General features: G+C 33.4%; 1 protein-coding gene across 4 annotated transcripts in view; it reads right to left on the minus strand.

Annotated features, from left to right (window-relative positions):
* Positions 1 to 15,785, minus strand: part of LOC103312699 (protein bric-a-brac 1) — a 234,207-nt gene that overhangs the window by 20,512 nt on the left and 197,910 nt on the right. For all 4 annotated transcript variants that reach the window (XM_015978021.2, XM_015978020.2, XM_015978022.2 and 1 more), the window contains one exon: positions 3,523 to 3,580. In XM_015978021.2, coding sequence (XP_015833507.1) covers positions 3,523 to 3,580 — 58 coding nt within the window. The remainder of the gene's footprint in view (positions 1 to 3,522; positions 3,581 to 15,785) is intronic.

Raw genomic sequence — 15,785 nt, forward strand, 5'->3', positions numbered from 1 at the left:
GTTGCCTTTTTTGGCTGAAAATCATAAAATCCTCATTTGCCGTGGTGATTTTCAACTTTCTCGTTTAAAAATGAAAAAAAAAAATCACTTAAGAATAAGTTAAAATGACCAAAATGACGATTTTCGACTTTATTTCGCTGAAATACGTTGTTTTTTTAAATGGTTTCTCACTTGAAAAAGTTCCAAATCACCTAATTTTCGCCGAATTTCAGATGAATTTTATGATTTGTGCAAAAATAGAACGTGTTATTCCTGTTACCAATTTATTTCCTGGTTTGGCATACTTTAGTGCTTGGTTATGATTTAACCGAGGTTAAAATTTATAGATAAACTAGAAATATTCCGGTTACCAATTTATTTCATGGTTTAGCGTACATTAGTGCTTGGTTATGATTTAACCGAGGTTAAAATTTTGGTGTTTCACTTTATAAGTAAACCAGAAATATTCCGGTTACCAATTTATTTCCTAGTTTAACGTATTTCAGCGCTTGGTTATGATTTAACTGAGGTTAAAATTTCGGTGTTCCATTTTATAGTTAAACCAAAAATATTCCGGTTACCAATTTATTTTCTGGTTTGGCGTACTTCAGTGCTTGGTTATGACTTAATCGAGGTTAATATCTTTACGGAAAGAAATGTGTAAACGTGCTGAGTTACCAACTTTTTATCAGGGCTGGTCAAACTCATGTGTACCAGTGTCCCTATTCTTTTAACCTAATTTTTCTCCGACCAACTTTCTACACTGAAATACCAAGCCGTTAGAGCAAAGAAGAGAGTACAAAAATTTCTTGGATTACCTTTGACAGATGCATTGTTTTAAAACTCGTCAAAGGTTAGTTAGTTTTGTTTATCAATTTTTAATAATAATAGAAAAGTTGATTCTAATTTTCTTTTTTTTTGTTTTTGTTAACTTTATTTATTTTATTTTTTGATTCGTTCAAGTGTTTCGTACAAACTTAGGTATAACTTTACAACTATTTTTTTATACAGCGTGCTCAAAAACTGGCGCACCAACTCAATGGTGTGTGGTAGAGAAGTGGTTACATATAAAGGTAAAAATAGTAAAAAAATTATTTGTATTATAGTTATTGATAAATAACTAATTTTAGGTAAATTATATGTGGCAACGTTGTCTAACAGTCGTGATCGCAATAAAAAATCGCAAAAATCGCAACAATAAAAATAAATTATTTTTGAAACGGTTTCCTAGGAAATAATTCCCAGTGTTGGCACATCTACAAACTGTGATTTTGTGAGTTTTAATTTTTTTTAATTAAAAAAGCTGTTAAAGTCTGATAGGAAATTTAAAAATAATTATTCATTGTTGTGTTAGGAAAAGATTACTTAGTGTGAAACATAAAAACATTAAAAAATAATGAAAACTAAAGAAGTTAACACAATAAGTTTGTAGCTCCAGATTTTTTAAAATATAACTTTAGGGATTTTTTCAACATTTTTCCCGTAATCTGCACTTGCTTCTCAATAACGTACCACTGAGTTGGTGCGCCAGTTTTTGAGCACCCTGTATTTTCCAGGATGAAAACCCTGCTTGAATAAATTGGCCTATTTATGGTTGAACTTCAGGGACAATAGCAATCTTTTTTCAAAATTGCACTGAATTACTTACAAAACGAAAGTAAATTGAAATTATGTGGAATTATTTGGAAACAAGGAAACTATGAATTATCAGAATTACAGAAATTTCGTGGAACTTTTTGGAAATAGAATTTTTCAAGTTTTCGCCCTTGATTTTTGCAGAAAATAACAATATAAAAAAAAAACAAAAAGTCTTGAAAACGGCAACCTGTTGATCGCTTTCAAAAATTAATTTCTATTTTATTTTTTGGAATTTACGTTACGGAAATGATTCCATCGTAAAGACAAGTTTAAGTTCTCCTGCAACAGCTCGTAGGAAGTCTGAATGGAAGGATAATCGATTATCAAGAGTCACTAAACCGAAAACGCTTCGAATACAATTTTGCAAGAATTCACATGCCACCCACGTGGCAAAAAACTCACTTACATACAATTCCGAATTGATTTCTTGTGGAAGAAACCCGAGATCTATTTTCTTGTTACGTTGACCACAAATTGCCCACAAACATTATGCATATTTCTGCCGAAACACTGTTATTTCCCGCAACAAATTTTTAGTTTTCGAAACTCAGGTATTTGCGATAAGCCTCTTTGTGAGTAAATTAGTAGGATCGCGTTAGCGCGGCATTCGTGACCTATTTTAGCAAGGAGCAGAGACACGACCAGACTGAAGATGTGAGAAAAGTTCAGGAATTTTCTCTAATATTGACGATGCAAATTGGTACATTGTTGTTTTCAAATGCGAGATTCTTATCTGTCCTTCAAATGACCCGCACCGTAATAATCGTAAGAAAGTTGAATAAATCCGGCCGAATATAATGCAATGCAAATTTCTTTTGTAGTCGTCGATAAACAAAGTAATTACAAGAATCGTACAAAGTAAAAAATTGTGCCACTTTAAACAGCCCGCTACACGCCACATTATCAGATTAAGCACTTTTCAGGCTAATAAATACAAAACAAGCGCGGAATTTCCCTCGTACGGATGTAAAGCAACGTACGAATGTTCCAACTCAGTCAATAATTTTATAAATTATACATAAAACGCCACAATGAAATTAAACATTTGCGCATTAATAGCAACTGTTTCATTAATACATTATTAACTGCAGTAAATAAATTTAATTAAATACATAATTTAGCTCCAACCCAATGTTATCGACTGCTGTTCGAATATTGAGATAGCTGACGGACCTGATGTTAATCTTTAATGATTCCATTACGGCTTGACCTGTACTGTTGCTAATTTATTTAACTACTTTGTTATTTGAATCTCATTGTTATAAAATAATGAAATTTTTAATTGTTAATTGATTGGCGGGAAGTCGATACAGAAATCGACTCGGTTCTCCCATTGTGAGCCGATTTATAATTATCCCTGATCTTAATTGAATCCGAATATTGATCCCGCGATGGGCGTCCGCATTTCTACCATTGAGAAAAGAACCCAACAAAGGCAGGCAGCAGGTGCTGCGGCATATTTATGAAATATTAAATATGTATTTAATAATAGTCGCCGGTGTTAGTTGTGACACATCTTGTACTTTAAACGGGTCGATAAAGCATGATTGCTGTTTATAAATTTAATTTCAGGTAGAGAAATGAAGTCTAATGTCTAATATTTTGCATTCCATAAAATATAAATATAGAGGAGGATGGTTTTCCTTTATAAGTAGGTACTTAAAATAAAAATGCAAGACTCGACTTTAATGTGGCGGTAAATAAAATACGAGTCATATCAAATGTCGCATCGGTATTAATTTTAGTATGTAATATTAAAGCGGAGTAAATTTGTGAGTAGAACATGGTGAAACGGGCAATCAGGCCGATAAAAAATCCACATAATAACGTGGAAAATCAAAGCTTGTTGTAGCAAAGAGAGACAACTGTTGAATTATAAAACAGTGTTTAACCGTTGACACTTACCGGCTATAGAAGACGTAGAGGCGCCGAGCCAAGCATGGGAAGACTCCAACAACTTGGCCTGAAACAACCAAACATGAATAAATTTGCGCACAAGTGCGGTAATGGCAATTTAAAATAATAGCGATTCGGTCTGCGATCAAAAATTCACGAAGAATTAAAACTTTCATAGTGACATCAAAAATTTAGATGGGAGCTGTAAAAGCTTCAAAGCAACCCCTTTTTTGTTCCTGCGCCCCAACGTCACGTAAAATGACGTCACATGCCCTTCTTACCACATTAACAATTTACGCCCATTAATACTTAATTATATTTGTTCGCGTGAATAATTAACGGGCTCACTAACAATGTTTTTATTATGTATGCTTGTACGTACGTGTATTATAAGTAATTCATTACCGAGTGGATATTTGTGTACATATCTATCGAGTTAATGTGGTTTAAATGTTTCAGGCTAGTAATTATGATTGCCAGGTTACAGTATTACTATTTCAAAATATTTCACGTGACTACTATTACATCTTGTTTTACTTCGGCGCAATAATTATCATCGAATAGATTTATTAAAGATTGTCGCTCGAAAATTGAGATTGGGACAGGTTTCGCTAATAAAAACTTGCTCGTTTAAATAATAAATGCGAATAAACGCTCGGAAGATCCGACGCAAAAAATCCCCCGTTCCTCAAAGATTAAACGAGTTTATTTATAACAAATGTTTAACAAAATTCGCACTAGAATAGCAACGACCAAACGCAATTTCACATTTATATTTCATATTTAATCGGTTTAATTCATTTAATTCATTAAAACTTTCAACACGCAAATACAGCAATATTTATCTTTTTCATTATTGTTATTTAATGTTAAAAAGACCAACTAACGGTAACTTTTTTGCTTATTGTGTTGTCCAAGGTGCTAGTTCCAGAGATTTTCTGGATCAATAAAAAAGGAATCACATTATAAATAAAATAGGAGTAATTACGAGAACTACAGAGAAATAAACTACAATAAATTAATAAATAATAAAATAAAATAAAAACATTATCGATGATTAACTCAATGGACTTTTCTCCCAGTTGTGTGTAATTATAAATATTTCTTTTATCTACTAGAAGGATAAAGGAAGGTATTAGCTGTTTCAAAACTAAAAAAACCCAATTATTTTTTTAAATAAGGTTGATAAAAATATAAAATTGTTATTAACGGTTAGATCTCTCATTGAAAGTCTAAATTACATTAGCTATTATTTTATTGAAACAGCTAGTAACACAATAAAAAACACATTAAAAATTAGGTCGTTTCTCAAAATAAGTAACATTTACAAAAATAAAATTGGCCCAGTCTGTGTATATTAGTTCTTTTTTAATATATAAAAATTAATATTTTGTAGTTTTCAAGTGTAAAACGCCAGGAATTATACCGGGTGTTTTTCTTAAGGCCTACATTAGAAACTTTTTAACTTTTAATACAGCTAGAGCTTTAAGATTTTGTATACAATCTAAATCGACCATTCTGAGATTAACTAAATTATTTTCAAAATGGCTGAGCTTCCGGAACTACAAAAAATTGGCGCCAAGTTTGGAATTTTAAATAGTAACCACACATTTTTATTGTATGTTTGAATCTACCTTCTCAAGCTGAGTAAAATTTACCCAAGTTGTTGTTACTTATCTGCCATAGTTTTTGATATATGTCAATTTTTTGATTAAATTTTTCATTTGCAAGGGTTTACCTAAGATATCACAGCCCTTGAACCCTTTGCAATAAACGAACAATTCTTTTTGTATTTGATAACTGAAGCTTTGAAAAGTTTTCCAGAATTTTCGAAATTGTCAACTGTCAAAATTCATGGCTAGTATGATTTTTTCAAAATGTTTTTTAAAACACTGCTATAAGTGAGTTTTTTCAAAAAGAACGACCCTATTTTCTTAAAGGCAATCGAAAGAAAATTGATATTTATGGTGACTTTTATTAATATTAATTAATACCTCTTACAGTTTTTGAAAAAAATCATAAAAAACGGATTTTACTTCGTAATTTTCATAATTAATCAAGTAGACTTTGCAAAATGGTCAACAATTGTCAAACTTCAAATATTTTTTTTAGTTTTCAGCTGGTTCATTATCGAATAAGCAGTAAAATAATAATATTTAATTATGATTTATTAAAACTTAGCGAATTATGTAAAGTAACTCACTCGGCCATCGGAATTTGAACTTCTTGAATGAAAATGGTGAACAATCGAATTTTTTTTAAATAATAACACAATTTAGGGTATTTTTCGAAAGTTACTTGATTAAAAGTGAAAATAATGAGCTAAAATTCTGTTTTTTGCAATTATTTAAAAAACTGTAAGAGAAAGATATAGAAGATGTTAATAAAAGTTTGCATAAAAATTGATGTTCTTTTGATTGCCATTGAAAAAACAAAATCATTCCCTTCGAAAAAACTGTTTTAAAATCATTTTTTAACCATCGTTATCAAAAAATCATAGTAGCCTTGCAATTTGATAGTTGACAATCCCGAAGACTTGAGAGGATCCCTTGAACCTTTGGCTATCAAATGCAAAAAGAATTATTCATTTATTGTAAAGGGTTCAGGAGCTGACAAGCATTTGCTTGTATAGGATTATTTAAAAAAATTAATAACGTAGTGACTTTCCCCTCGGAAAGCACTGCGCTGCTGGGAGAAGAAAAAGTCAAATTTTTTGGTCTTGTTTGGTGTTGCCAAAGGCGGAGGCCGTGTTGCGTTCGGATAACAGAGACATTTAAATAATTTATTGCATTTCGCTTCTGTATTTATTATTGTCGTAGTGGAGACAGGTCCCAATTTGACTGCATCGGACAGGCGGACGATAAAGTATTTTTAATAAGACAGTTGCATTGTCGTTGCGAACAGCCGTCATAAAGTTTAAGACCGATAATTGTATAGCAAAAGCAGCAGCAACATTGTCTCGAGGAACAAACTCCTCATTACTAAAAATAGTTTCATCTTGTTTCATAATCGGATAGAAATTTGTAAGACGCGACGTGATTCTAAGACACTACACTACATTAACTTTTTTGAATGTGGGCTAAAAAGCTTTTAAAAACAGCCCGGAATTCCATCAGCTAAGAAGTTTCAATGGTCGCTAAGCTAATGACGGAAAGATAAGGGAATTACAAGCGCACGTAACTGCTCACCGGAGGCTGAACGCAGAGGAGACCTCATAAAGGTCATAACTCAGCCAAGCCACCCAGCTACCATCGGCTCATGCAACATTCAACAAGTGCCTTGTTTTTACCAAACTCGCAGCACGATTTTATGCGTTAAAAAGGCTTCCGGGTCGGTTTTTCGAGAAAAGACGGGAAATAGCGCGTCAGATGCCCCATCGGTTGCTGGGCACAATAACAGAATAGCCATGATTATACAGCTACTGTGTTAACCGTCGTTTTTTGGCTCAAGGCGCTCGACTCCGCCACCGACGCATAAACGTAACAGCGGCAAATTAAACCAGCGTATAAATACTAATTTTGCCTGCTCAGATTATTACAATGATTATTACGCAAAATATAAAACATATTTGTCGGCGAAATCACCACCTGTTCATCACGACAACAACACCAATTGCTATGTTTAACCCAAAGAAAATAGCACCGGATGCGTACTCTATTCAAGTCAACGAAATTAAATTCATGATTCAGTTTAGGTTTGCTGAACTCGTAATCAGTGTCATTTTATTTAATAAAATGCCATTAACTCTATTAATTTATTTTGCGCAAACGCGACGCCCATTTATTTACAATAAACGTAATTACGGCCACGCGACTGAGCTAAAAATCAGCAGATGCTCTTATTTCCGCATACTTTGCCCCGATCTAATAAACCTTCACAAAGACATCTTGCCATTTGCCTAAGAAATATAAAAGCTCCATAAAATTAACAACCATGTAGAGAAAACTCGACCGCAAATGTTAGAAAAATCAAACGTTGCAATAATTGTGTTATAATATCAGCTCGCATCTCCAGCTGCTTATTAGTCAATCACACTTCGCCCCAGGAAGTTGATGAAAGTTTCTCTTCTTCTGCAAATTATAGTTGCAGGAACACAAGTTCAAGGGCTGATTTGAATAAGCTTGTTTTGCAAAAGTGGCCGAGATAGATGTGAGGCTGGAGGCCTCCGAAGCATCGGCCACTTATTAATAAAGCAAGAAAACTCGCAACGATTAATCATTAATGACATCATAAAAGCAGTAGCGAACACGTTCCGAGATAGGTTCCTCAATTTAGAATGAAACACGTGTCTGTGTAATGAGGAGTCCGTTTAGCACCCGTGGATGACAAGTGACAAGTTGTCGACGATAGGCAGACGAGATGATGTCAGAAAGCTCATATAGTCGGACACGCACGCCACATACACTGTTTGTTCGCCTTCCTTCTCCTGAGAGTCCAGCAACTTGGCTTGCGTGCCTGGCAAGCTATTAAAATGCCGCAAACACCTTGTCACAATAATTAGTTGTGTTGTTGTAGCGCTAATGCATTTTTAGATAAATTGTTACGATTTATCTCCGATCAGCGCTCGTTTTATTTTTTGCTAAATTTCATATGTTGGGTTTAAGTAAGCATTCGCGTGTGAACGACGCGGATTGCCTTGCTTGACGTTGTTCGATTATGCTAATGAGGGTATTCCTGCAACGTCTCGTGTGGCTACGTCTCCGTATCATTCGCCAATTTGCGACGCATTGTGGAACAGTTAGCACTGCCTCAAGCCCAATTTTTTTTTCTGTTTTTTTACAATTTCCTTCTTACGTTAAATCATAATACACTTTACTCGATTTTGCCTTTTAACACATTGGCTGCCACAGCGGTCCCGGTGTCCGCTCTGTACTTTGATTGAGACGCCACAGCGGACACCGGTGTCCGCCAGATATTTTGCCTTTTTACACCAAGTAGACACATAATCTTTCTTAATATCACACACTAATGTCACCTGTGGCCTACAGTGAGTAACATCTTAGCTATAGATTGGCGTTGCAGCTTTACTTTGCTTGTAAAATCAAGTGAGCGTTTGGTGTGTCCGCTTTGGCGTGTTAACTTGTTAAGGCATCATTGATATAATGTACTGTACACAGCGGACGCAATATTACAAACACAAAAAACGCATGTCCGCTGCATTACTTGTGTCCGCTTTGGCGTGTGATATATATTAAAAAAAGTGCCACGCCACAGCGGACACCGGTGTCCGCCAGATACTTTGCCTTTTTACACCAAGCAGACAAATATTTTTTCCTAATATCACACACTAGTGTCACCTGTGGCCTACAGTGAGTAACATCTTAGCTATAGATTGGCGTTGCAGCTTTACTTTGCTTGTAAAATCAAGTGAGCGTTTGGTGTGTCCGCTTTGGCGTGTTAACTTGTTAAGGCATCATTGATATAATGTACTGTACACAGCGGACGCAATATTACAAACACAAAAAACGCATGTCCGCTGCATTACTTGTGTCCGCTTTGGCGTGTGATATATAAAAAAGTGCCACGCCACAGCGGACACCGGTGACCGCTCGAGTTTTTTGGCTCTAAAAAACACAAAAAGGCCTAAATGATACCTAAACTTATATTCAACTTAGAAAAATAGTTATACAGAAGTAAAATGAGCATTAGCGTGAGAATTAAACTTTCCGATTTTAGAGTTAAAATAAAATCAGTCATCAAATCGTTGGACTTTTTGTATTTATTATGTGTGTCGATATGTTTCCTACGGAAGAAATGAATAATTTGTGTGAAGAAATGTGTGATTAGATCACTGATCAAAGGATCATGCCAAACATGATTATACACTAACTTGCCTATAAATACTCCTATCGTTGATGTTAAGAATATCTTCAATGCAAAAATGAAGAATATTATTTTACTTTACATTATTTTAGAAACGAAAATTTCATGGGCGAGACAAAAATAATTATTTCTAGTCGAGTAAAAAAATAATTTAATAGTCTGAATGATAGGGAATAATGACACATTACGCATCATTTGAAACTTCGTTATTGTTTAAAATTTTGAAGTTTTCAAAGATAAAATTAAATTTTATCGTCTTGTATAATAAATAACTACAGTGGAGTCCAGTTACAACGATCTCGTATATAACGAACTTCCAGTTATAACGTGCTATTTTTCAAGCACTGAAAATCTTTCATAGGCTCAATAATTTTTTTACAGGTTAAAGTGAATCCGTTATAACGAACTTCCAGATATAACGAACTAAATTTGACTTAAAATGTGAGCAAATTTTCCGTTCATAACGAATTGAAGGAATATGTTAGCTGATGAACAGATTATTGAATTACTAACTAAAAACCAATAAAAACGTGTGTTTTTAAACATAATTACAGTGTGAATTTGCTAGTTTTGCTTGGAAATCAAAATAAATGAACAAACTTTATCCAAACTTTTAACTACATTTATTATTTTTTGTGCAACCTCCACTTCAGCGTCCAAAAATTCGTCAAAAAACGCAATAGCGACTAGGTTTGTGTCTTTTGAGTACTTTTTTCAAAGTTATCATGACTAATAAGCGTGACGTTTAAGCAAAATATGTACATTTTGATATTTTTTTTATGGAAGGACTAGTTTTAACTCAGTGCAGAACTAGGCCCAGAGATCAAATTGCATTTGAATTATTTTTGTTTGTTTTTATAGTTTTGAGACAGCTAATAGATACTTAGTTATTTCGTCATAATTCGTATGTAAAGTAAAAATAACTACAAAAAAAAACATTTTTTAATCTACCTCTTATAGCGAACTTCGGATGTACCGAATTGATTTTGATGCATTTTCAGAGTTCGTTATAACCGGACTTCAATGTAATTTACAAAAGCTGTAATATCTGTTTCAAAACTATAAAAACAACTGTCACTTTGCAAAAATGGTTCTCTCTTAATTAGTGGATTTTCCTGGCACAAGTTTGTCACTAGAAATCAGTTTAATAAGGAACCACCAGAAAGGTTTAATTTGTGACATGTTTGACCCAAAAAAATACATTTTCCAACAAAACCTAGAAAAATACTAATCAAGGAGAGACAAATTAGAAAGACTAAGTTCCTCTACTTTTCCACGTCAATGCAAATGAAAATTATTTCTAATAATCATCAACATTTCATTTTAAAAGTTGTAATTTTTATAACCAAAAAAACAGAAAATTGATCTGGAAACAGTGTTAGGAAAACTTATTTTATCTTCTTGATTGCAGTGAGTTATAAAATCATATAAATACTAAAAGGCCTATACTTTTCTCTTAGTTTTTATGTAAGTAGTATTTTTAAAAAAGTGTGTTCTCGTAAAAAATTAACTAAGCAAAACCGACCAATACCAAACAATTTTAAAAAACCGGTGTTAAAAGCTGCATCCAAAAATGCAAAAAATATAGGTGTCCAATTAAAAATAAACATGTTAGTATTGTAACTAATTTCAGAAACAGCCTGTATGTATATGTGAAAATAAGTTTAGGTGCAATTCTAATGCGATCCGAGGACGATTTTTACAAATACTATGTAGTACTTTTAATTATTTAATAATTTTTTTGCCTATGGTATTTTCTAGAAAATAGTTGATTTTACGGTGATCTGGTGTGAAAAAAATGCTAGAAGGCCCCTTCCTGCACGTTCTGTCCGTATGTGAGCAAATGCCGGATGTGTGCGCCACATATTCAGCATCAGCCCTCCAAATATTTGTTCCACACATCTTGTTCGCAACGCTTGATCTTCGAGTGTTGTTAAAAGTTCTTAAAAATAAACCCAATAAACGTGGTTTATTTTACTTGGAAATTAGTTAAAAGCATAAAAGAAATTGTGTTGGGTTCTCTTCAAATGACTTGTTTTAATATTTACATTGGCCTAACCAGCGGTTCGTTCCTCTGCGTGTCGCGCTCCTCGAAATCGATGTTTGAGGGGCAACGAATGAATCTGGTCACCTAATAGTGACACCAGCGTCCCGACGTCTGCCACAGGGGATCTGCAGGTCGATATCACATTGTTAATTATGTACGATATCGACCGACCAACGGAGGTGTAGCCACTGCAGTCAACTCTAATGTAATAGAATTAAGCTCTGGTACAGCCGGATTATTAAACATCCCCGCTCATCTGTCACTGACTTCCAGTGGAAGTTGCCGGTACGTGCTGTCACAGCGTCTCTTTCCTTCGCCCAACGAACTGCGCGGCTCCATTTCATTTAATAAGTTTACGTGCGGTTCGGCACGGGGGCGACTTGTTGTAACTACAACATTGTAGTGCATCGGATGACATTTCGCAAATTAATGGCGACGCAGCTTCTCATCCATGTAGTTAGAGGAATATCATTAAATTCCACAATTGCACGAGAAAATCCAAACCGAACTGCCACGTTCCTAATCAAAGTTTCGCGTTTTGTTGACGGTTCGGACAAGAACTGGCCATTTCAATGAAAAATTCAAACGCTTTAAACTTGGCCGCTTAATTATTCATTTGATCATTTTTATTCTTAGCCGCACGTATGTAATCAAAATGTAGTAAGTTGAAAAGAAATTGATGTGGGTGTGGGTAGATATTTGCTCGTCATAACTACATAATGTATAACTCTTATTTAGAAATGAATTTATTATGACATCGTGTTCTGAATTCAATATTGAGTTAATCGATTTAATTTTCGAAAGAAACTTTAATGCAAACTCAAGTTCCTCGTGATTACCTTTGTAATAAATAAACCGTGACGGTTAAAAATACATTTGTTATAATTTAATAAAGAACGAGCAGTTGTCGGCAACGGATTCATGAAATATTTAATTCCGATGAACTTACAAATTTTATGAACGGAGAACAACCAACAAATTGGAGCAAAAACACAACAACGCTCCCGACTTGTTTGTTTTGTGCCTACAAAAATTTTCCCTAACAACTAGAAGGTTTGCGTTTTTTCATAAATTAAACATCCTTTTGTTTTGATCTAGAATGCCTAAATTAAAGTTTACGATTGATTTTTTAAGCGACTATTTTAATAATCTTTTGCACTGGATCTTGCCTAGATTTTGTGTTATAGATAATAAAAAATAAAGAAGTTCTATACGTAGTACTTTTGAAAGTATAATCTTGAGTAATTTACAGATAAATAAAATAAAATTAGATACAGAAAAAACGAACAATGTACATTGAGAAATTACAAAAAATAGGGTAAGTCCGGTAGAGATTGGCCAGCGGGTGAGATGACGCATTGAAATTATTCTGTTACAATGCAAATTAGGCGCTTATTTGTCGTTCAAGGTAATAGTGTTCATGTTATTAGTAATAGTGATATGAAAATACGGTGTGAAAAGCAATCATAAAGTAAGTTATATCTACCATAAGTTTTCATACATGCTTAAAATTGATCGTTAGCTAGACCATGCTTTTTTTATGAGAAAAATTGAATTCTCTGTGATTTACAACTGTTTCATGATACTTTAAGGAGTATGTTTAAGTTATAAAGATGACACCTTTATTTTTTTTTTTAATATCAGCACGCTATCTCTTTCGCAAGAATGGGAGTGATGACCCAAATTTATATGAAACATATGAATTACCATTCGCCCCAATACTAAATTTTATTTAACAATGGGAGAAGAAAGAAAGAAAGTAAGAAAGAAAGAAAAAATAAAAAGTAGATGGAAACCAAAACGAAAAGTAAGACAGCATATTCTAAAAGAAAGATGGATAATTCATAGTCAGAAGAATCTTTATTCATTCTTGAGACACAAAAAAGTGGACTGTGTAAACTGTATAGAAGAGTATAATTAAATATAAAAAAACAATTGGATTGAGTATTTTAACTGTAAGAGGGATTGTTTCAAATTTCTGAGCTTGTGTGACGAATGTGGCAAAGTTTTATGTAAAAAAAGTAATATCGATTTAAAACCCATAGTTAGTGGGTCATCTCACCATGGCACTATGGTACAAATGGCCCAACAACAGATTTTTTTTTTATTTTTTTTTTAAGAAAAATTTAGTTAATTTATTTAACTGTACTTAGCTGCAGTTATGCATATGTTCTAAATAAAAAATATCGCCTCTGTAGTGTCAAAAATAGATATTTTGTATTTTCTTTAAATGTGGCTCATCTCTCCCTGAATTACCCTACATAAAACAAATTCTACTAATTTCTACTAATTCTAAAAATTTTTAGAGATATGTTCAAGTGCTTGCATTTTATAGTTGAAATTACAAAAAATTACTGTACAAAAGTGCTCATTGCCGGGGTCGTCTTAAGCGGGAGTGCATTGTACTTTTCTTTTGAAACCATTTTGGACACTTGGTACAACAGAACAATTTCTGTGGTACTGTTTGTGATTTCAAATTTCAACGAATTATTTAATTTATTTTACTATTTCACCTATAAGTTGTTACTGCGAAAATAAAGAACTTCTACCATTAACTTTGAAAGAATTCTAGCTGCAAAAAATCTTTAATTCAGTTTAGAAAAATAATGCGTTACTTCTTATTCATTCTAATTCGGATTTAAATGATACAAAAAATTAGCAAATTCTTTTTTCTTCTCTAAAATAATATCTTATAATTACCTTTTACATTTTATTAAAAATATTTTTTTAAACGATGCAAAAATCTTACGATTCTGTGCTAAATGTTGAAAGGCGATAAATATTTTTTGACTGAATGCAGAACTGAAATAAAAAACTGAAAACAATTAGTTGTAATTTTTGTAAAAAAGAAAATGACGGGGGTGGCATTCAGAACTTTGCACCCCGGCGACTAGAGACGGCCCTGCTCATTGTCTAGTTGCACGATTTAAAAAAAATCCTTTACTTAAAAGTCGTATATTTTGTGACGTTAATTTGTGAAAAAATGACAAAGAATTTGGCATCCTATAAGTAAGTAAGAATCAAAAGTGATTCAGTTTGCTCTGGTCAAGAATTTTTCATGAACAACTTCGAGGAATAAGTTAGGATGGCATCAATAAATAGTTGGGTGGAAATAACGTATCGAATCAGAGACTACAAATTATTATTTTGTTTTCAACAGCCACTAAAACGCCAAAGATAATCGCGTAAACATTAATTTACGTCGGAATTTGTGTGAAATTGGCTATTAAATTTGGAGTCTCGTGCTTGCCAAAAGCATTTTTTTATTCGCTTTTTTATTTATTTCTCCGGTGTGAATTTTTGTGAAAAATTCAGATATCATCAGACACATTAATTAGTTGTAGTCGTCGTATTATTTTCGGTGTCGTGTCATTTCCAATTTATACGTATCACACGGCAGGAGTAATTTATGAACGCAGCATAAAAATCCAATTTTCGCTGCAACAATAACGGGAGAGTGTATGTAGAATAATCGGCCTGTGCCCGTTATCGCACCCGATCTGCTTTATTTACCATTATTAAAACAATAAATTCGCACCAACGTCACATTCTGTATTTTTATTATTTTTGTTGCCGACAAGTGATCTGCATTGTGAGCCACGTTCCCATTATAAATATCTAAAATAAACTGTTTTAATCTAGAATAAACGCCGTGAAATACGCTGGCTTTACACCGGCGACCCAAAAATTGCCGCCATAAATATCGCTTTATTAATTTTATAATATGTTGCACGAATTTCATTTAACATTTTTGCCGAATATATCCATTTTGAGTAACCGCCGGATTTTCAGCCGTGTTTATTGCGTCGGGGGTGATATTGGCACTTGACTCTGGGCTTGAGCCTTCGGGGAGCTCATTACGGCAATTTACACTTGCATGCCGGGAAAACAGCTCATATTCTAATATTTTCCTATAATTACATTAATTGGAGATCGAGGAATGAGGAATGACCGAATTTGGAGCCTAATGGACTGGAAACATGCGAGCGGAAGTCGGAGGAGAGAAACACAATAGAACAGGGAGCGGATCTTTCCGAGAAACGCATAAACAACTAAAAATAAAAGTTTTATTTCTCTTAATAAACAAACGATTTAAATAAATACCGTTTGTGAGAGTATGTAAATATTTATGAAACATTTTAAAACATAATAGTTCCGATAAATTTTATTATGTTTTATCTTTGATTATTTAAAGACTTTTTATTATAACATCAAAGTTTTACGCGCTTATTTGTTAAAATCACGTCCGATTATTTATTTTCGAATCGTTCGTGAATCACACTTGCAAAGCTCCTCGGGGGAATATTTATAGCGAAATGCAAGTCTCAAAATAGTACAAAATGAAATAGATTTATAAATGTTTTATTATAATTGAATGCACGTGTGTTCCATTTCAACTTTT

The sequence above is a fragment of the Tribolium castaneum genome, chromosome 1, assembly GCF_031307605.1.
Source record: "Tribolium castaneum strain GA2 chromosome 1, icTriCast1.1, whole genome shotgun sequence".
NCBI lineage: Eukaryota > Metazoa > Arthropoda > Insecta > Coleoptera > Tenebrionidae > Tribolium > Tribolium castaneum.